This window comes from Verruconis gallopava (genome assembly GCF_000836295.1).
Source record: "Verruconis gallopava strain CBS 43764 unplaced genomic scaffold supercont1.17, whole genome shotgun sequence".
Taxonomy (NCBI): Eukaryota; Fungi; Ascomycota; class Dothideomycetes; order Venturiales; family Sympoventuriaceae; genus Verruconis; species Verruconis gallopava.
Window position 1 is genome coordinate 61355 of NW_015622153.1, and position 20003 is coordinate 81357.

Below are 20003 nucleotides of genomic sequence, written 5' to 3' on the forward strand. Positions count from 1 at the left end.
TGTCACCACGGACAGCCTGATTCCAATGTTGTTTGCATTTTTGTTTCGCGGCATCTTGGATCTTTGAAGAATGGGATATCAGCTCAGAGAACCGAGAATGCACAATCTTTTGAGAAGAAATCGAGAATGTAGCTGATCCCCGAGGCCTTGTGGTGATCAGGAAACGATGGATCCTTCAATATTCCCACCTACCTGAGAACCTCAAACAGTCGATATGATGACCTTGATTCTTCATGCTTTTAAAATTTCTCCTGGATCCACATTTTGGCTTTCCATACTTCCGGCTTCTAGTCTGCCTTTTTCTACGGTTCGTCCAAAAGGCCTTTATTTGTTCTTTTCCATCTTGATCTACAGCCAGAACGCTCCAGATGCATCGTCACTATGAAGCCAAAACCGTTGGTCTATAGGCGTAATTACCAGCATAACCCAGCGCTTTCTGGCTCTAGGAGATTAGCTCAATTGTTACATAATTTTCTTGCATTCGTTGTAGAAGTCGGTTTGGCTAGTCCAACTTTTGGCATTGCCTTCATGTTCACTGTCTTGCAACTTATGTGTGTCACAAACTCGGGCTAACACTAATTCGAAGGACTCTGTGAGCACCACTGAACGCAGAGATAATTGCGCGCTACGAAATCCGTGATTAGGGTTTGCATCAACGAAGACATGGCTGGAGAGGAAACCATTCCTACCTGATACAAGACAAAAAAGTGGGGCCGACATGTGGATGGCGTCGCATGGCAGACATACTTTCAGCCGTAGCTTCTACCTCTATCGCGTTGAAGACGGCATGATTAGATTCACAGGCTGATTTTCCGCGCTCATTCAAATGCGTGACGGCTTCTGTGCATTTTTTGATCAGAAAACTCTTGTTGTTTTCGTTAAAGGCTTTCCTTCATGTGAAAGCAGCAACACTCCCTTATGTTAGAGGAGAAGCGAACAATCCTAGTGACAGGCGGTGCCGGTTTTGTTGGAAGATGGATCGTCAAAGCTCTTTGTGATCAGCTACCGGAATTCAAGGTCGTAGTACTAGATCGACAGAGGAACAATGATTGGAATGCAGCTATCGAACTTGTCCAAGTCGACATCACTGACCCGGCTACGGTCCTTAGCTGCTTCAACACTGTCAAACCTATGGCAGTTATCCATTCAGCAGGCAGTGTACCAAATGTTGCGAAACGCTACGATAAGAGCAGAAAGGCTTTCGAGTGCATGTATGCCGTCAATGTCGGCGGAACGAAGAACGTCTTGGAAGCAGCCCGCGCTGTTGGTGTCCGTTATTTCATATACACAAGCAGCGTCACCGTGTTGGTTGACGACCTCTCAGTTGATCATCCAAATATGACAGAAGATCTTCCGACTGGGCATGCCACATTGCCATATGGGAGGACGAAGGGTATTGCTGAGAAGATGGTCCTTGACGCAAACAGAGATGATTTCAAAACATGCGCCTTAAGGCCATCCGTAGTATTTGGCCCCGGGGATGAGAACTGCATACCTACGATTCACTCATGCATTGCAAAGGGTGAAACTCCATTCGTCATCGGCGATCCTTCCAAGTCACTCTACGATTTCACATATGTCAGCAACGTTGCTGATGCCCATGTTCTGGCATTGAAGAACCTTACCTCAACAGGCACGGCTGCGGGACGGCCATTTTTCATTACAAACGGGGAATCCATCTCGTTTCGTGGATTTTGCCTTGCTATCTGGCGCGAGTTCGGACATGTGCCTAAATGTGAACTAAAGATACCATTGCCTCTTGCTTGGTCCGCTGGATTGGTGGCTGAGATTACTACGTGGATAACGGGCGGAGCGTCCTCTATAAGCAGAGGCAGTGTGAGGGAGTTAACCATGACCGCGTATAGCAGTATTGAAAATGCAAAGAGAATTCTGGGATACGAGCCGAGAGTCAAGCTTGAAGAAGGAATCAGGCTCAGTTGTGAGGTGTGTTGTCCATGCTCTGAATATGATCTGACGATCTGGAACTGATTAACACGGTGTTAGGACTTCGCCCGTCGTATCGCTACGTCAACGAAAAGTGAAGGGAAAAAATGAGTACAGACGCATACAATGCAGCACTCTCCGACGGTAATTTGTCCTGCTACTTACGACCGTCGCGATACATTTATTGATTTGAGGCCAACGATAAGAGACATATTCGCTCGTCGAATATGAATGCAAATTTGTGTGAAATGAAACAGCCTATCTATTAGCTTGATGGGTCATAAAATCTATCTTGTATATGCTGTGGTAAGAATATACAGACTAAATTTATGTGGTTTTGATCTAAGACACTCGAGTCCATGTATTTGTAAACAAGCATAACCATCACCTGCGTTCGGTAGAACTTAGGCAACAATTCACGAAATCCTCTGCTTTTCCATAGTTTCGAAGCCGTCAATCAAGCCATTGGCAAATGTTTGCATTTGCAACATTTCTGTACTACATAATTTGAAGGTCAACGCCCATAAGCCTATTTCTTATGAGAGTCGTAGATGACCTAGCGGCTCTGGATCTGCTTGTATTGTCTCGTAACGGTGTGATCAAGATCGATCGAGGGTAACACAATGCCGCAGTATATCACGCGCGTACAGTTGTTCGTATGGATCCTTCGGCGAGAATTAAGATAAAGCCAATGGTAATATGTAGCCCTTTCCGGAGGTGCCTCAGGCCAGGAAAGAACCGCAACTGCCTTCAGAAAGCTTGCAAGACAATCACATGTCTCAGCCAACGCCAGCACTTCTTTCCCACACTTTAGCACTCCCGTCTGTCTTGACTAAGTACAACAGTTCTTGCTCCTTCCACTCTTTGAATCCTTCGTTCTCATCCTCGTACGCCCCACCCTTCGTAACCCTCAGCACACCCCCAACGTCACCCGCAGCACCAGTGTCTAGGCCTCTTGCGCTGATGACTAGATCGGCAGAGTGGGCCATCCCCACAAGAAATGCCTGACTGTCGGTCTCTAGCTGAGAGGGTATGTGCTGTTCAGGTCTGGCAGAAGGCAGGGGGACTACGTCGGAGGAGAGATTTAGGACCGTAGCGTGGACACGGGAGTTGAGACGCAGGGAGAGGATCATCGACTGCAGTGCAGAGGATAAAGAGGAGCTTGAGGCACACGACGTGGAACTCCGAAGCGCGAGGATCATGTCTGGTGCGTCCAGGATGAGCAGCGTAGAGGATGTGTTAAGAGAAGCTATCGCGGACTCGATCGCAGCGCGGACGTTTTTCAGGTCTGTAGAAGGTAAATTTATGGCGAGTTTGGTAGCCGGCAGAGTTGACTGTGTCGCTGAAGCAGCCTGCACCGGTGTCTGCACTGGAGGTGGAGGACCTCTCGCTGGAAGTGTGGTTCGAACTGATGGGAAAGGCTGCTTCAGTACGTGTGTATCCCGGATTTGAGTCGCCGGGCTCGTAGAGACCGTCGGCATCGACGAGGACAGCCCATCTATATAGATGAATTTCTTTTTTTGCGACAGAGAGGCTAGATCAAGTCCCTAGATATGTCTGGTTAAGCTCTTGTTTCGTCCAAACACATGCAATGCTGCAACGTACTCCTGTCCTACGGGTTTCGGCTTTCCAGAAGTCAAAGTCCCGCATCCAGCTCACAAGTATCACACCTACATCTTGCCTATCTTGCGCGTCCGCAGCGGTGGGATTTCCCGACTCTACTTGAGAAAGGGATCTCCCCAGGTTCGATGCGTCATTGCTCAATGCACCACAAAGGTAGCGCACCACAAGCCAATTCGTGCTGTTGCTCAGTGTGTTTGTGAGCAATATTAAACTATCATTAGGCACATTATTAATGTACGGTGCAAGGTGTTGCGGAATCCGCGAAGTTGATGTCATGGTCTGTGTGAAAATACTATGGAACGACAATTTTGATAGGTGAGATTCCAATACCAAAAAAGTGTTCCACATACACTTGGCCCTTCACCAAATCTCCAACAGGCACACCAAACTTAGAATTGCGGCATAACATTCGCGGATAATTTCTCTACAAATGCCTCTAAACGCATATACACTTATTCAAAAGTTCTCTTCTTCAATCCCCCACCCGCAGGCGAGCAAGATTAACGAAAAGAAGTCTGCGAAAAGCCAGTCAGACCACCATCGTCGCCCGTCCAGAGTGGCCGCGCGAACGCAAGGCGCCAGCACTGGACAAAGATCATTTCCACAATCCGCCGAAGCAGACGCAAAAGGGCATTCCCGTGAAGGAACAGTCCATATTTCATCACCCTAGGGCAACGAGGCCAGCAGTCATCAGCCAGGTTGTGGATACTGTGGCTCTGGTAAGAACCTTAGTAAGGGACGTTTACTATAGAAATGATTCTATGAACTATTGCAAGACTCTTGTTAGCCATTACTCCACGCAGCTTACATGCTAGAGCGGCTTTGCGGATGCCGCTTGGGGATGGGGATCACTCACGTAAAGTCGACTAAAGAAGAGAAAAGAAGATACAAGCAAAGCCAGAAGTTTATGCGGATGGTGCACGGATCACCAGGGATGCTGATGATATCACGTGACGATGATACACCTTTGCCGACCTCCGCAGCCAATGAGGAGTGGGCAGTCTTTTGACCGGCGATGTCGTGAAGATTCCCGCTTGACGGTCGGCTACCTTTGGCTCTCAGACGAGCACGGCTCGTATCGGCATTGCCAGTCCAATTAACTGCCTGTGGCTATGATTGTGTACCCTTCTGTCTGATTTCTTGCGGGCATTGCAGCACCATCCACCATGGCGCCCGCCAAGGGGAGTAACCTTAAGCGAGGATTGGTGAGGACCATTATTTCAACAAGAATCGGATTTATACAAGAACAGAAGACTGACGCTCAACACCGATTCCACGCAGCCCCCTTCAGTCGGCGAAGAAGCGAGTGACCTGAAGAAGGTGCGGCGATCTGAACGATTGTCGTCACAGAATGATGATCGCACGCCTGTTACGAAGGGTGCTCTCCCGTCGCCATTGACGCACCAAGACTCGACCACGACCGAGGCTTATGATCACAGCAAGGAGGCAACAGCGACTCCCCCAAGCCAGACGGATGTCATTCCCAGCTCGCAGTACATATCACCCTCAAGGAGCACTGGCTTCAATCGACTTTTTCAGTACAGTCCTCAGCACGACACACAGACGCAGCCCTTCTCGCAGTTCTTACCACCATTAGCCCTCACTTACGAAGTCGAAGATGAGGAGGCAGAGGGCGTCTGGGGTTACATGGTGCCGATCGACAGAAACGGCGGTGACCCGTTGGTCCTAAAACATCGCGACGCCTGCCCAAAGACAGAGATGTCGCTCCCTAGCAAGAAAGAAAAGAAAAAGGTACCTAAGAGTCAGTACACGAAGCAAGAAGACGAGTACGAGAAAAAGAAGGTCACTGGCCTTGCCTCGAGTGGATATCTGATAGGCAGACATCCTGAATGCGGTAAGTTCATTCGTGATGAGCACCTCAGGCATCGTAGAGACCGTGAGCTAATCCAGGCCATATGGGCTAGACCGTATCATCGGAAGTCCCACAGTCAGTAATAGACATTGCCTGCTGTTCCCGGAAACGACGAGCGGCACTACCACAGCTATCCTAGAAGACCTCTCTGGAAACGGCACGTTTGTCAACGACCAGCTCGTAGGTCGCAACAAGAGACGACAGTTGCAAGATGGTGACGAGATCAGCATACTAGGCGAGGCCAGGTATTGCTTCAGATATCCTCGCAACAGGGAGTCAAATGGCTTCAGACAGCAATATACAATCCAAGAACAGCTTGGAAAGGGTCACTTTGCCAGCGTTTACCTATGCGTGGAGAAGAGTACGGGAATGCGCTATGCCGTCAAGAAATTTGAAAAGAGAGCCGGGCCTGGTGAGCGCAGTAAAATCGAGGGTCTTCAGCAAGAGATCGCAGTGCTCATGGGCGTAAGCCATCCAAATTTGTTGTGCTTGAAAGACACCTTTGATGAAGATGACGGTGTATATCTCGTTCTGGAACTTGCGCCCGAGGGCGAGTTGTTCAACTACATTGTCATGAAGCAAAAGCTTTCGGAAGCGGAGGCTCGGAAGGTATTTGTCCAACTGTTTCAAGCTGTTAAATATCTTGTAAGGCTTCTCGCACCCCCTTATTTTTCCAGCCAAGTTCTGACCTTTGTATAGCACGAGCGAAACATCGTTCACAGGGATATAAAACCGGAAAACATTCTTTTGTGCGACAAGGAACTCACTGTAAAGCTTGCAGACTTTGGCTTAGCAAAGATCATCGGTGAGGAGTCTTTCACGACCACATTATGTGGAACACCTTCCTACGTGGCTCCAGAGATTTTGCAATCTTCAAATCATCGCCGATATACCCGAGCTGTTGATATATGGTCTCTTGGAGTGGTTTTGTACATATGCCTCTGTGGCTTTCCTCCGTTCTCAGACGAACTATACGACCCAGTTAATAACCCATATACGCTCGCGCAACAGATATTGGGTGGACGCTTCGATTATCCTTCCCCGTACTGGGACAGCGTTGGTGACCCAGCACTTGATCTCATCGACCGCATGCTCACCGTCGATCCGGACAAGCGAATTACCATTGATGGCTGTCTGGAGCACCCCTGGACAACGGGCCGCGAAATCCCACCTACCCAGCTAATGAATAGCATGGACAGCACGGACGGGCTTGTCGGACAACTTACGCAGCTTGACTTCAGTCGCCGCAAGCCCGTTCGTGAACGCACGTTGCTCAGCGCCATCAACGACATCACTGTTTCACGCGTCGTCGATGCTGTGGAGGACCAAGATGGAAATACCCAGGCCCCCGTCAAAATTTTCGAAAAGAACAAGGGCGGACATGCGGGTCCTAGCGTGATGTCGACTAATGGTTTGGCTGCTGGCACTGGCGGTAAAACTCAGAAGAACGCGGTAGTAGCGAAAGAAGAGACTCCTGCACATCACCGTAATCCAGATGAGTTCATGGCAATGGGCGGGAAGGGCGATCAGGTCCTATTTGCAGAGGATGAAGGCAGTAACTATGTCAGTCCGGAGAAGCTGAAGGATGTAAATCGGGCTGTTGCCGAAAAGGCAGGCACTCCTGCTGGTGGTCAGAAGAAAAAGGGAAAAAAATAATCGCATCCTCGACGCGATTGTCTTTAAGAGGATGATTCTAGTACATTTTTCGTATTAAAGATGCGTTGGTGACCTAACTGCTTGGGGCTTTTCATAAGGTCAGTGGCCTAGGCGCTCTTGGGAGACAAAAATATGGTAAACTTTTAATGATGTGTAGATAACTCACGATCATGCGTGGGACACTCACTGGGACCAAATTTAGGTAGTCTAGGTAGTGTAATCGAATACAAACCCGCCCAGGAACCTCTGGCTGTTTAAAAGTCTCTACTTCGATTCAGAGCAAGAGTATAGTAAAAGGACTTCTAGATACACTTAGTATACAGGCTCACGCACTAAATGTTGTTCATATCCGGCACTATTCTGCGAAGAGACGAGACCTTCGAAAAGAAGCCGAGAACAAAGACAATAGTAAACTCATGCTATGTGTAGTAACAAGGTTCTCCCTGGTCAGAAAACATGGTAGATTGCATCTTTAGCAATGCCCTCCTTCCATATTTCTATTGAAAAAAAAGATAGGGTTCATTATTTGGACACCAGTGAAAACACATCACATGAATGTTCTAGGCCCTAAATGCGAGCGTTGATACACGACGACGATGTGGTCTGGAAGGGGTTTTGATCAACATTCAGATCGGGAAGGAATGGATACAGATGGAACGAGCAGAATACGTCTCCCTCGTGATTGTCGACTTAGAGCCATGCAAATCTGTTCAGCAGAGACAAACTGAAGTTCCCTTCTTTAGAGCACGTTTAACCTAGCCAAGTTGGTGAGTGTGGTCATTAGGGAAGACGATTCTGGCTCGACGGGTGTTTAAAAAGGCCCAAAAGAGCCGCTAGTCTATATTCATCGCAAATGCTATTCGACGAACCTATTCCTCTTCTTCCATATCATCTAGACCCATCTCCTCCATGTCTTCCAACAGCTGTTCCATCGGGATTCTCAAGCCTCCATCCTCGCTGCCATCAACCGAGCTCTCCACATCCATCTCATCAGCTCCCTTCTTCCTTTCATTCTTATACAGATTCATAGCCTGTCTCAGGTTCTCATCCTCCTCCACATCTCTTAGGAACATCTCGAAGTCCCGCTCAATGCGTTCTTGATCCTGTTTCTTGGGTGCTAGTTCACCTTCTTCCTTGTTCATACGCTTGAGTCGCCAGTTACGGTGCTTCTCGCCCTTCTTCTTGCCTCTGTTGTAGAATTTCTTGACTAAAATGACGTCCGGAATTGTACTGGAGTATTGGCGTGATGACTCAAGCTCTTCAAACTGTGGATTGTTGAAATTCGTACCAGTAATATGATAGCCAAGAACCTCATCGCCTTCATGAAGAAGGTGACCTAAGTGCGTGCGCACGTAGTAGGTAGTGCTCATATCGTTTGAGGGTGATATTGTAGCTTCCGCAAGCATGAAGTGACCGTTCTGTGTACCAAGTGGCTCAATCTCTAAGATGATGAACTGCTGCAGCTCCTTTACATCTGCTAAGTTACCGAACGGCGCGTGCCAAAATTCTTTGGGTGAAATGTCCGCGGTCTGAAGCGTGGATGGGTCGATGATCTGAACTGTGGTTCCTACACGGTAGACTAGTGCAAGTGGAGATATGTTCCCGATGCTCTTTGACAACTTGATAGGCAGAGCGAGCAAGTCGTCCTTGCAGAGGGGTACAATCTCGACACTAAAAGTGAACTTGTATTGTCGTTTGCTCGTGTGCGTGTCCATGCTAATCAACTCAGAAGACTTCTTTACGTGCACAGGCACAACAGACGTCAAAAAATCAACAAATTTCTCAGCACCATTCTTAGCAGAGAAAAAGAAGTCTATGCCATCGTGGACTTCCTTGATGTTGATCGTCTCACGGTGTGCATTATGCTTGAGGATCAACTGTTCCAAAAACAAAAATGTCCTTTTGTGAGGCACTTTCTGCCGTACTTGCACGCACGCTCGCCATGTGTGATGTGTGTAGCTCTTCCTGCAATCCGGGCATTGCTGATTTGCAATCACAAATTCGACCTCGAAGGTCTGCTGAACAATCGTGCCTGCAAATGCTTCTTGTTGTATCGTTATCTTGACTTTGACTCTTCTCGAATGCGGCTCTGTCCATATGAAGCTCGCGTCTATGATCCGAACCTTGGTCAAGCCTCTCAGCTTGCGAAGGCAAATAGCGAGAAGTTCCCGGGATTCTGGTTGTGCGACAATCCATGACGCGGGAGGCGAAAGCCAGCGATCGCAGTCTACACACTGGTGCAGCACGCCTTCTCTCTGGATACCTTCCGAAACGTCGACTGTTAAACGAACGCACTCCTGACAAAGAGCACCGACAGCGGTTGTTCCGTCTATGGGAGTGCCGCAGTTGCAACAAAGTATGGTAGCGTTCGTTGCCTGCTGGGGCAGGCTTTGGAAAGGTACGCTGTCGACCTCCATGTTTTCGTCTTTGCCGTTAATATTTCTCCAGAAAGAGGGTGTCTGGAATGGAGAAATATGTCAACCGAAGAGAGGTTTCAAAATTATTATGCTTTTCGTCCTGGGCCGCCACTTTTCGACCTCAAAGATCTAGATTGATTAGATCTTGCACTAGTCCGCATTTAGAAATCTTCCATTACTTATCCTCTCATAATACACAGCTTCGAGCACTTTGCACCCTATCATATATTTTCTTAACCATGGCTCTAGCTAGAGTCTTCTGTCGCCCACTCTGGACCTGCAAGTCTTGTCGAACGAGTTGCGTGAGGGCCTTTGCAACCACAAACACCAATGAATTGCCTCGTCGCCCGCGAAGATGGCAAGATCTAGCTCCGTACAAGGCAGACACGGAGAGATCCTATGATCCTACCTCAGTTGCCGAACTATCTAATTTTGAAGAAGATGCCTTCGACAAAAGGTCCGAGTCTAGTCAAGCCCCGACAAAGAGCGCAAGAACGAGCGGAGAGACCGATTTGTTGAGGGCGAATGTGAGCAAACCCTTCCGAACCGATGGAATCTCGAATCTATCAAACAAGACTCCTCCACAACAACTGAGTATACCGCCGGAATTTGTGGATGAAACGGAGTCGAATAATGCTTTTGAGCATCAGCGGCATCAGCCTTCTATCGATTTCCAAGAGCAACAGAACGCAACTCAAGACGATCCCGTCGAGAAGCCTATGTCAGACCTGCCGTGGTATCTTCAACCTCAACATCAGAGGCCAATCTCCACAGAACCCAGTGGGTCAATGGCAGATCGGCAAAAGGTACCCGACCTACCAATTCATGCTCCGCCGCAGCTTGAGCCAATACTCCAGAACTTGTCCGTCGAGATAGGTCTTGATTTCCTGAAAATACTAGACCTTCGTGAACTCGATCCGCCGCCAGCGTTAGGCAGAAATTTGATAATGGTTATTGGCACGGTCAGAAGTGAGAAGCACCTCACAGTAGCCGCGACTCGCTTCTGTGCCTGGTTGAGGAGGGAGTACAACATGACACCCTCTGCAGATGGACTATTGGGTCGAAACGAGCTCAAGATCAAGCAGAAGAGGAAGGCAAAGAAAGCAAGAGCTTTTGCAAATGCAGGAGCGTTGGCTAGTTCAATCGAAGACCTGGATGACGGAATTAGCACAGGCTGGATCTGTGTCCATTCGGGGTTCCTGGAGCCGCATCCTGATGCCCCTTTAAAGGAGGTTAAACGGGTTAATGGCATGATTGGCTTTGGAGAAGAAAATAATAAAGTCACCCTTGTGGTGCAAATGTTCACCGAGGAGAGGAGAGCGCAGATCGACCTTGAAGGCCTGTGGGAAGGCGTTCTGGAACGCAATCTACGTAAACGGCAACAGTCTACTACAGCCACCGTTGAAAGTGACGTGGACAGTGAAAAATTGAAAGAGAATGAAGACGAAGACGAAGCCTTGACCTTGCAAGAGTTGGAAGCAAGGAAGAAATTCAAGCTAGGAGATAAGACAGTTCTTGACAATATCAATCTCGAGTCACAGGAGGCTGTTCGCTCTGCCCCGCAGGCTGCCTGAACAATTGTTCTATTCTAACATGCCGAATAATGGGCGACTTATGTACAAACAAATCGATTACAGACGAGCCTTTTCCAGCTCTTCAACAGCTGGAGACGATGCCACTCCTATTCTGTCTCGAACCCAGGACTCAATACTTCGAACAAGGCGGTCAACCTCATCCACAGTGTTACCTGCGTGTAAGCATACCCTTACCCGCCGTGTCGGCACAGTGGGTGGGACAACCGCTCTTACAACAAAGCCTGCGTTTTGACAATGCGCTGCAAGCGAACGTGGATGTTTTGTCAGCAGGGCGAATATTGGTGACTGTGGACGTAATGGTGACACGTGTAAAGTGTCGTTGATAGACTCGTAGGGCCGAGTGTAGCGGATCAACATTCTCAACAATTGTGTGTGAAGATGGGATGTCAACATCTGCAAATGCGAGACAAGCTTTGATGCTTTTGTCAGCTGAAATCAGTAAAGACACTGTCAAATAGGAAACGTACAGGCTCTGTCACGCCGGATTGAAGGAGAGAGTAGGATGCTTTGATAGCTGCAAGGTTGATGAAGGGCATGGATGTTGTAAATATCAATGGCCTGGCGTAATTGATCAAATATGATCGCACAATAGGCGAGCATAGAAGGATAGCTGTTGTAACTTCGTCAGCCAATGCTTTGGAAAAATCTCAACTCTGCTGTCAACTTGCCTCCGCTTGTTCCGAGTCCTTTGCCAAATGTGTGCAGTCTCGCAAATACTTTCTTCTCAAGTCCCAATTGAGAAACGAGGCCTCTTCCGAGCGGACCAATTACTCCAGTAGCATGTGCTTCGTCTACGACGATATGGCCATTCCCATAAGGAAGCGCCTCTTCTATGCATTCTACCAGTTCTTTTAAAGGGCAAAGATCTCCATCCATGCTGTACACGCTCTCTACAGCCACAAAAACATTCTTCGGCCCCTTGCCCACGTACACATCTTCCTCCTTTAGAGCCTGCACAGTCTTTCTCAGATGGTCCACGGAGTTGTGCTTGAACGCGATTTTCCTTCCCGCACGTGACAATTTCATCCCGTCGTGCACCGAAGCGTGTATCAATTCGTCGTATAGGATGATGTCGCCCGGCTGCGGCACGCACGCAAAAAATCCAGAATTCGCATCGAACCCCGAGTTCCAGAGCAGGCCCGCAGAAGCTCCGTGAAAAGAAACGATCTCATTTTCAAGGTCCAGAGCGTATTGGGAGTTTCCGTCCAGCAAGCGCGAGCCACCAGAGCCGAGTGGGAAGTTGGGATGCCGGGAAAGTTCATCAACAAATGCCGATCGCAGTGTCGAAGACGTCGACAACGACAAAAAGTCATTAGATGAGAAGTCGACGGAGCCCGGAGCGGCGACGGTGAGTTTTCGGAACTTGGAGTTGGCGAGTCTCTCCTCCAAGCGCTTAGCCAGCGCTTTTTCCAAGCTATTTTGCGGAGAAACTTCATCCATTGTGTAGGAAGTATTCTGCGAAGACGGAATCCTATGTATGTTTGACTCTCGATATTCGTCAAGTATAATTGAAACCACGCTTGCCCAAGAGATTTAACGAGTCTCAACGCCGAGAAATGAATAAGTTCTGCGCGTACAGAATGCCACAGCGTCCGGCTAGCGGTTCAGTAAACCCAAGCCGAGGTCTTACCCACACCTCTGTACTGTCTGCGTGCAGACCCAGTCTAAGTCTGAGAGACCCTGAAGACCAATTCTCATGAACCGTCTAGTTAGCCGTAAGGTCATGCGGTCGTTTTACAGCATGTTGAGGCGCTGTTGAGTCGATCATGGGGAACAAAGCCCGTGCAGTCGGCTTGCCGAGCTCGTCCGTGTTCGGAATCCGGGGAAGCTTGAAGAAAAAAGTGGATTAGGCTTTCTACCTCCTCCGCAGAACTGTCGAGCCTCCCCTGTTTTGACTGCTCTTGAATGAAGGTGGTTGTCTTGGGCAATCGTCAGGAGTACGATAGCCGCTTGCTGTAGCCGTGCTCTAGCTTTGAAGGGAATGTTGGTGAGTTGAACGTGTCTCTTGACGTGATCGCGATTGTTGTGACTAGCACGACGACTTGCGATGCAGCGAATTGGCTCGACCCTATATAACAACCTGCCAGTTGTGCAGGTGTATGGCGCCAACACGAATGTTGGGAAGACAATCGTGTCGACCTTGCTGTGCCGTAGCTTTGAGAAGGATAAGAAGGTCAAGAGCAATGTCCACTACATCAAACCTGTTTCGACAGGACCGTTAAGCGAAGCTGATGACAGGTAAGGATCCCCAATCTTTTATTTGTTGAAACGCGAAATCTACAAGTTTCATTCGACCCAAAATCTTCTTATAAATCACCCTAGTTCACTGACGACTTTGTCAGCCATGTTTCTAGATATGCGAAGAATACGGCTTCGGCTACGCTATTTCAGTTCTCCCAGCCATTGAGCCCTCATCTGGCCGCTCGCTATGATGGAAAGTCACTCCCGGACGTTAAGATTCAGCAAGCATTGTGCGCAGAACTGCGAGCTCGAGCCGCACAGGGTATTGGAAGAGCAGTCGTCGAGACAGCGGGAGGAGTTTTATCCCCTGCCCCTTCCGGTACAGCGCAAGCCGACCTGTATCGACCATTGCGTCTTCCCGTGGTCTTGGTGGGCGATCACAAACTGGGTGGCATAGCTACAACAATTTCAGCTTATGAATCTCTTCGGATTCGAGGCTATGACCTTGACGCATTGGTCTTGTTTCAAGATGAGCAGTATCGGAATTTTGAGTATCTTCGCGACTATTTCAGCAAGCACAATCTGCTGACGCTGAGCATACCCCCTCCACCACCTGTGGATACTTCTCCGGAACGTGATCATAAAAATTTGCGGGAATACTACGAGAACGTAAGCGCCTCGGATCCCTTGAATACCATGAAAGGCCACATTGTGAATGCGCATGCAACCCGTATAAATGAGCTTCTTAAGATGGCTAAGGACGCCCACGATCATGTCTGGTACCCCTTCACTCAGCACAAAGGTCGAAGCGAGAAAGACATACTTACTATTGACTCCGCCTTCGGTGACGACTTTCAGGCACTCAAATCCCCTGAACACCAAAACATTGTAAATACCGAGGAGAACATTTTGGCTCCTGCTGTAGATGGTTCGGCTTCTTGGTGGACGCAGGGACTTGGCCACGGCAATACAGACCTCACACTAGCAGCGGCATACGCCTCAGGAAGATATGGACATGTCATGTTTGCAAGTGCCATCAATGAACCGGCATTGAACGTTGTCAAGAAATTATTAGATGGGCATCAAAACCCACGACTCGATAAGGTCTTCTATACAGACAACGGAAGTACTGGCATGGAAGTTGCAATTAAGATGGCGTTGCGAGCATCTTGCGTGAGATACGGATGGGATCACCGGAAAAACGACATTTCTATCTTAGGCTTACGCGGCAGCTATCATGGTGATACGATGGGTGTCGTGGATGCTGCAGAGCCCTCTGTGTACAACGACACCCTTGAGTGGTACAAACCTCGAGGATGTAAGCTGTTCCGTTGTTCACATCCATCATATACTAACACAAGTTGAAGTCTGGTTTGAATATCCGGAAGTGAGAATGCGGAAAGGAAAGTGGTATGTGGAACCGCCAGCCGGTTTAGAACACGTCCTCGGCGAGTCCCAAGAGTTTTTGTCACTAGACGATGTTCTATCCGGAAAGCGCGACGAAGTAGTTGGGCCGATCTATGAGCACTATATCAAAGGCGTCTTGTCACACCTCGTTCAAAACAGGGGCTACAAATTTGGCGGTCTTGTGCTGGAGCCACTTATTCTTGGAGCAGGCGGCATGCACTTTTGGTCAGTCTCATTTTTCCTCTGTCTGGTGTCTCTACTGATGAAAGTACAGTGACCCCGCCTTCCAGAGAGCTCTGATACAAACAATTCGTCAAAACCCGGAGTTGATCGATCCTTCTGCTGAGCACGCGAGGAGCGCACCCGATTGGTCGGGCTTGCCTGTCGTGTTTGATGAAGTATTCACTGGACTCTACAGACTGGGACAGTTCAATTGTAACAAGTTTCTGCATGCCCAACCGGACATTGTTGTCAACGCGAAGCTGCTTACAGGTGGTCTGGTTCCGTTATGCACCACATCTGCGAGCCGCGCAATCTTCGACGCGTTTCTCAGTGATTCAAAAGCAGACAGCCTGCTTCATGGGCATAGCTACACAGCGCATGCTGTAGGGTGCAGTGTTGCGTCAGCGTCCCTATCTGCCATGCAAAATTTGGAGAAGACGAATGCCTGGGATTCTTTCAAGGAGTCTTGGAAGACCAGCGGTCAGGAACCGACGGCTTGGAGTATGTGGTCCAAGGACTTCGTAGAAGCGGTCTCCTTCAAGGCGCCCATAGACCACGTTTTCGCGCTAGGAAGTGTGCTGGCCATTGCTTACAAGGATTCGGCAGGCTCTGGATACACTTCAGTGGCTTCGCAAAAACTTCACAAGCAGCTCTTGCAGGAGCAAGATGGCTGGATGATCCACAATCGTGTGCTCGGCAACGTTATCTACTTTATGACTGGGCAGACGTCGACTCCTGAGCACATCAAGCAGGTGGAGGAAAGGATTTTACATTCCATCCAGTAGGGTCACCCCTATCCTTCGCGAGTCCAAAAGAGATTCGACATAAGCAAGTTATACAGATTCAAAAGAATTCCTGATTTTGGCATGGTCCGCCCTCTTTCGGAACCGAGGATGGCGGCCAGCCTATGTAAATAGCGGACCACAGATAGAAGTGCACACATCGGCAAGCGAGAGATGGTGGCAGACAGCTTTGATTCCCCTGCAGTTAAGCAAGGATATACTTGTCGATGCTCGACTTGACAGAGCCTGGGGCATGCAAAATCGAATCGCTAAGCACGTGATTTTCTCCTCGCATTGGCCTCTAGGCAACAAGATATTCTGGTCGAAATTAGCCTCCCGGACGAAACGCCCCGCCAGCAGCCAATTTCGAACGTTTCTTTGAACGTCAAGCCAATTTTATGCTGGTTATGCATGATTCCAGAATGGCCATCTCAGCCTCAAAGCGCAATTTGCCATCACAATCACCCCGTCTCTTCGGCGCAACGTTAGGCAGGCTGCGCACGCGTCTCGCGAGGCACTGCTGGTTTCGCGCCTGTCATACCCAAAGATAGACACTACGGTGGGGAAGCTCTCCTGATGCTGGCCTAAGCACGAGCAGCGTTACTTACAACGACGTCCGAGAGCATATCGTAGGACGGCAGAGAGCTGCCTCCTGTCATTTCAACGATTCCGCTTCTGGCAAACACCCACTGCACTCCGATTGAGCACCAATGCAAAGGAGTGAGAGCGCCTAGCTATCCGCACTGTCTCCTCAGTCGGAACTTCCCAAAGTCAAATTCGTTGAGAGAATACTACCCGTCAATGCAGAGATCGCAAGTTACGTATTCGCCGTTTGGCAAAAGCTACAGTGATGTGAAGGGCCCTCCCGCCGTTTGAAGACGGGAAGTTCTTGAATGAGCATCACCGACTACAGCCAGGCCATTAAAGACATGCGCGATGATATTAATCCGTCGAATTAAGAGCTGATGACAAATGTACAGTCCAAAGCATCGTGGCTGCAGTGTGCGGCATTTCGGCTTTGCGGCTCAGGGGATGGCAGGAAGTATGCCTCCATTTCTTGGAACGAGGGCCTTGAACAAAATCAAGATCTAGATAATCGATGGATCCATCACGAAAAGGATGGCGTACTGGCCAACCATCCGTTATTCCATGACCGTGAGTTGTCGCAGGCCTCCTGCTTTTGCCCTGACAGGCAATCCCTGAAACTCGAGTCTCATCTTGGCCTTTTTTTCGCACCCGGTCACAGCACGTCCGACGCTCTGCACGCGATATGGATACACGCCAGCTTACCGCTCACAGCGCTTTCTTCCTACAAGCCAATCAAAACATTCTTGCGAGCCTCCTGAGCCACATGTCAGACTCACCAGGCTTGGTCCCAGTTTTCGCGCTAAAATAGAGCCAGGAAAAGTCGGAAGTGGCTATACTGTACTGTGTCGTGCATGTAGCCATCTCCATCACGGCCCTAGAAACCCCATTCTGTTGTCTGTTTCATGCTTGCTACCGTACCTGCACGTAGATAAATATGTCTCTCATCGCTGTCTCGCTCCCGTGGAACATGAATTTACCGGTCTCAGTATCTCGCATTCTGATCATTATTCGTTCCAGATACCTCACGCATATCCGTATGTATAGGTAGCACTGAGCCCGAGCCTTCGCCTACTAGCCCAGGATTCGCACATCTTTCATATTCTTTGTTCCACGAGACTTTCAGTTTCACTTTACACCTTGCTGTCTAATTTGTTGGCCCTTTCAACTGTACATTGGAAATGCGTCCTTTGAAATCATGGCCCTTACCCTTGGCACTATTAATATCTCTCTCCCATGCAGCACCTATGAAGAGACAGGCGAGCTCGCCAGCTATTCCTCAAGATTTCCCTGACCCATCTATCATCCATTCGAACAGCAATTGGTATGCCTATGCAACAACGAATAATCAGTACAATGTTCAACTTGCAAAGTCTCCCACCTTCAATGGTCCCTGGTCGGTTCTAGCCCAAGATGCACTCCCAACTCTTGCTCCGTGGGCTCAAGGACCAGTTTGGGGGCCTGACGTAAGCCAAAGGGTGGGTTACATGATTGCTCTTGCCAGCTTTCTTGACTGAGTTGATTTAGGATGACGGACAGTACATCATGTACTACAGTGCTGCACTGAAAGAATTCACAAGTCATCATTGCGTAGGCGCAGCACTCTCAAGCACCCCGGAGGGACCTTTTCAGCCAGTAGGAGACGTGCCCTTGATCTGCCCAGATCCAACCGGCCAGGGCACAAACGTTAACCCAACCATCGCTTCAGCTGGCATTGGAGGTGCGATCGATGCCTCGGGATTCACGGACATAGACGGCCAGCGCTATATCGTTTACAAGGTCGATGGCAACTCTCTCGGTTCGGGTGGCTCATGTGGAAACAGTAATCCCGGTGCTACACCCACTCCCATCATGCTTGTAGCTGTCGACTCTGATGGAATCACGCCTCAAGGCTCCCCCATCCAGCTCCTTGACAGAACGAGTGCTGATGGTCCTCTCATTGAGGCCCCTAATCTGGTTCGAAATCGCGACGGCACCTATGCCTTGTTCTTTAGCTCCAATTGCTATTCTACGCCATTCTACGATGTCACATGGGCGACGGCAGACTCGGTTACGGGACCCTATACGCGAGCTGGACCGCTCATCACGACTGGCGTTGATGGCCTCACAGCACCTGGTGGTGCGTCCATTGCAATTGACGGAGTCCATATGGCTTTCCATGCCGACTATGGGAATGGCCGCGCCATGTTCATTAATCGCATTGCCGGTGGTGGCGACGCCATACGACTGACGAACTGATTTCTTTCTTTTTTCCTGTCCGCATATCTAAAACAACATATTTTGCCTCCCGGCTTGCCATGCTTGCCGCTCGCATTTTTGCCCCCTTAGGTCTGGTTTTCCTAAGCATTCAGCGAAGGTGTTGGGATCAACTGCCAAATTTTTGATAGACCATGCAATGTTTGAGCGCGTAGAATATACCCTCTATGAGCTGACGAGATTTGTACATTGAATAATAATGTTTCAATTAATACCGTTTTAACAACTTCTCGGCCCGGGTTAAACCAGTTCAAGTTTCTTTCAGCATAGACATGTTCATTTGAAAACGTTATGCGAAAGCTAGGTATGTGTTTGTTCAGATACGTGCTCCTGTGAAAGGTTGGTAGTTAAGGTGATGTGGTGCACCGTAGGGCTAGCTCAAACGACAATCCGAGAACAGCCTACTTTTTCGTCGCGTGATCCACATCTGTTCAGCTTTAACGTCGCAAGGATATACGTGAGCACTTTTAATGAGGATGTGCGGATCTTGTTTCGTTGACCAGATCTACCGTAGCGCACGCCACGCAAGCTACCAACATTCGGGGTATTTCAGTCGAAAAGCAGCTACTTTTGTTTCAGTCCTTCTGGAACGGACAATGCGGAATGACTTGAGTCCCTCGAAACCGCACACATGCTAGAGATTTACGGATCTTCAAAACGTGTTTTGTCCCGACCATCCGGGCTTCCGACGACTGTTTTAACATGTAACTGCTGAAGGAGGCAATTGTCCTTGTAGGATGCTGCATCGGTGCTTGAACCCCCTTCGTTCCCCCGACGCGTAGCAACGAAAGCTCCGAGGTTGACGATACGAATTTTGTTCCGCTTCCGAAACGCGAGATAGAGAAGGGAGGGCTTTCTCAGGTACGACGAGTACTGCCCTGACAGTCCCTGCGTTGCTCTTCGACAGGGCACGAGCGGACGCAGTGTCGATCCGTGGCCTTAACCACATCGGAAAATCTCCTGCGACACTGATCAGGCAGATCACAGTCCTGCACAGCTAACTTTAACGAGTCACATTTTTGTTTAAAAGCGAGACGTTCAAATGTATATGACGGGAATGGTCTAGCAGAATTCTTATCTCTCTTTCGATTTCCATTTCATCAAGTCTCCTCCCTTCGTGGTACCTTTTCTTGTTCGATGGGCTCCCTCGGCTCAAGAACAACGAGGAGGGTAGAGTCGACTTGCAAGATTTTTACTATTTTAGGGCATTAAATGGCATTTAATAGCCATCAGACCCCCATTCCTCAAATCATGTGTTCTGCAACGTGAGGTACAGCCCGCTAGGGCGACCATACCTGAAGAAACGCGAACGTTTGTCTCGCCACGCAGAAGATAAAAGACATGAATTATTCTTGGTCAAGAATATTTATGCAAAGGTATCCAATCCGAGGGCCTCCTGCTTTTAACAGTGGCACAATTTGACCCAGGACTACTATACAATTTTGCGGGATGCTTTGACAAT

The 20003-nt window shown here is 48.9% G+C and overlaps 8 protein-coding genes across 8 annotated transcripts; 5 read left to right on the plus strand and 3 right to left on the minus strand.

Moving 5' to 3' along the window:
- Positions 1 to 770: 770 nt before the first annotated feature.
- On the plus strand, positions 771 to 2360 carry PV09_05418 (uncharacterized protein). The gene is made up of 2 exons (XM_016358922.1): positions 771 to 1944; positions 2005 to 2360. Exons 1-2 carry the CDS (start codon positions 919 to 921, stop codon positions 2053 to 2055), a joined length of 1077 nt encoding a protein of 358 aa, XP_016213061.1. The 5' UTR covers positions 771 to 918; the 3' UTR covers positions 2056 to 2360.
- On the minus strand, positions 2202 to 3858 carry PV09_05419 (uncharacterized protein). Its single transcript, XM_016358923.1, has 2 exons — positions 3550 to 3858; positions 2202 to 3491 (listed from the first exon to the last, which is right to left on the minus strand). The coding sequence occupies exons 1-2, from the start codon at positions 3841 to 3843 to the stop codon at positions 2724 to 2726; spliced, it is 1062 nt and encodes a 353-aa protein (XP_016213062.1). The 5' UTR covers positions 3844 to 3858; the 3' UTR covers positions 2202 to 2723.
- A 728-nt stretch (positions 3859 to 4586) lies between these two features.
- PV09_05420 (uncharacterized protein) lies at positions 4587 to 7356 on the plus strand. Its single transcript, XM_016358924.1, has 4 exons — positions 4587 to 4772; positions 4849 to 5422; positions 5493 to 6085; positions 6140 to 7356. Exons 1-4 carry the CDS (start codon positions 4734 to 4736, stop codon positions 7094 to 7096), a joined length of 2163 nt encoding a protein of 720 aa, XP_016213063.1. The 5' UTR covers positions 4587 to 4733; the 3' UTR covers positions 7097 to 7356.
- Positions 7357 to 7869: 513 nt separating this feature from the next.
- PV09_05421 (uncharacterized protein) lies at positions 7870 to 9588 on the minus strand. The gene has a single exon (XM_016358925.1). The coding sequence runs from the start codon at positions 9511 to 9513 to the stop codon at positions 7966 to 7968; it is 1548 nt and encodes a 515-aa protein (XP_016213064.1). The 5' UTR covers positions 9514 to 9588; the 3' UTR covers positions 7870 to 7965.
- A 147-nt stretch (positions 9589 to 9735) lies between these two features.
- PV09_05422 (uncharacterized protein) lies at positions 9736 to 11771 on the plus strand. The gene has a single exon (XM_016358926.1). The coding sequence runs from the start codon at positions 9753 to 9755 to the stop codon at positions 11085 to 11087; it is 1335 nt and encodes a 444-aa protein (XP_016213065.1). The 5' UTR covers positions 9736 to 9752; the 3' UTR covers positions 11088 to 11771.
- Positions 11030 to 12878, minus strand: PV09_05423 (uncharacterized protein). The gene is made up of 3 exons (XM_016358927.1): positions 11777 to 12878; positions 11576 to 11718; positions 11030 to 11519 (listed from the first exon to the last, which is right to left on the minus strand). The coding sequence occupies exons 1-3, from the start codon at positions 12546 to 12548 to the stop codon at positions 11145 to 11147; spliced, it is 1290 nt and encodes a 429-aa protein (XP_016213066.1). The 5' UTR covers positions 12549 to 12878; the 3' UTR covers positions 11030 to 11144.
- Positions 12879 to 12975: 97 nt separating this feature from the next.
- Positions 12976 to 16310, plus strand: PV09_05424 (dethiobiotin synthase). The gene is made up of 4 exons (XM_016358928.1): positions 12976 to 13346; positions 13451 to 14607; positions 14657 to 14921; positions 14971 to 16310. Exons 1-4 carry the CDS (start codon positions 13156 to 13158, stop codon positions 15701 to 15703), a joined length of 2346 nt encoding a protein of 781 aa, XP_016213067.1. The 5' UTR covers positions 12976 to 13155; the 3' UTR covers positions 15704 to 16310.
- Positions 16311 to 17446: 1136 nt separating this feature from the next.
- Positions 17447 to 18523, plus strand: PV09_05425 (uncharacterized protein; the record flags this gene model as incomplete). The annotated part of the gene is made up of 2 exons (XM_016358929.1): positions 17447 to 17751; positions 17813 to 18523. Exons 1-2 carry the CDS (start codon positions 17467 to 17469, stop codon positions 18521 to 18523), a joined length of 996 nt encoding a protein of 331 aa, XP_016213068.1. The 5' UTR covers positions 17447 to 17466.
- Between the last annotated feature and the right edge of the window lie 1480 nt (positions 18524 to 20003).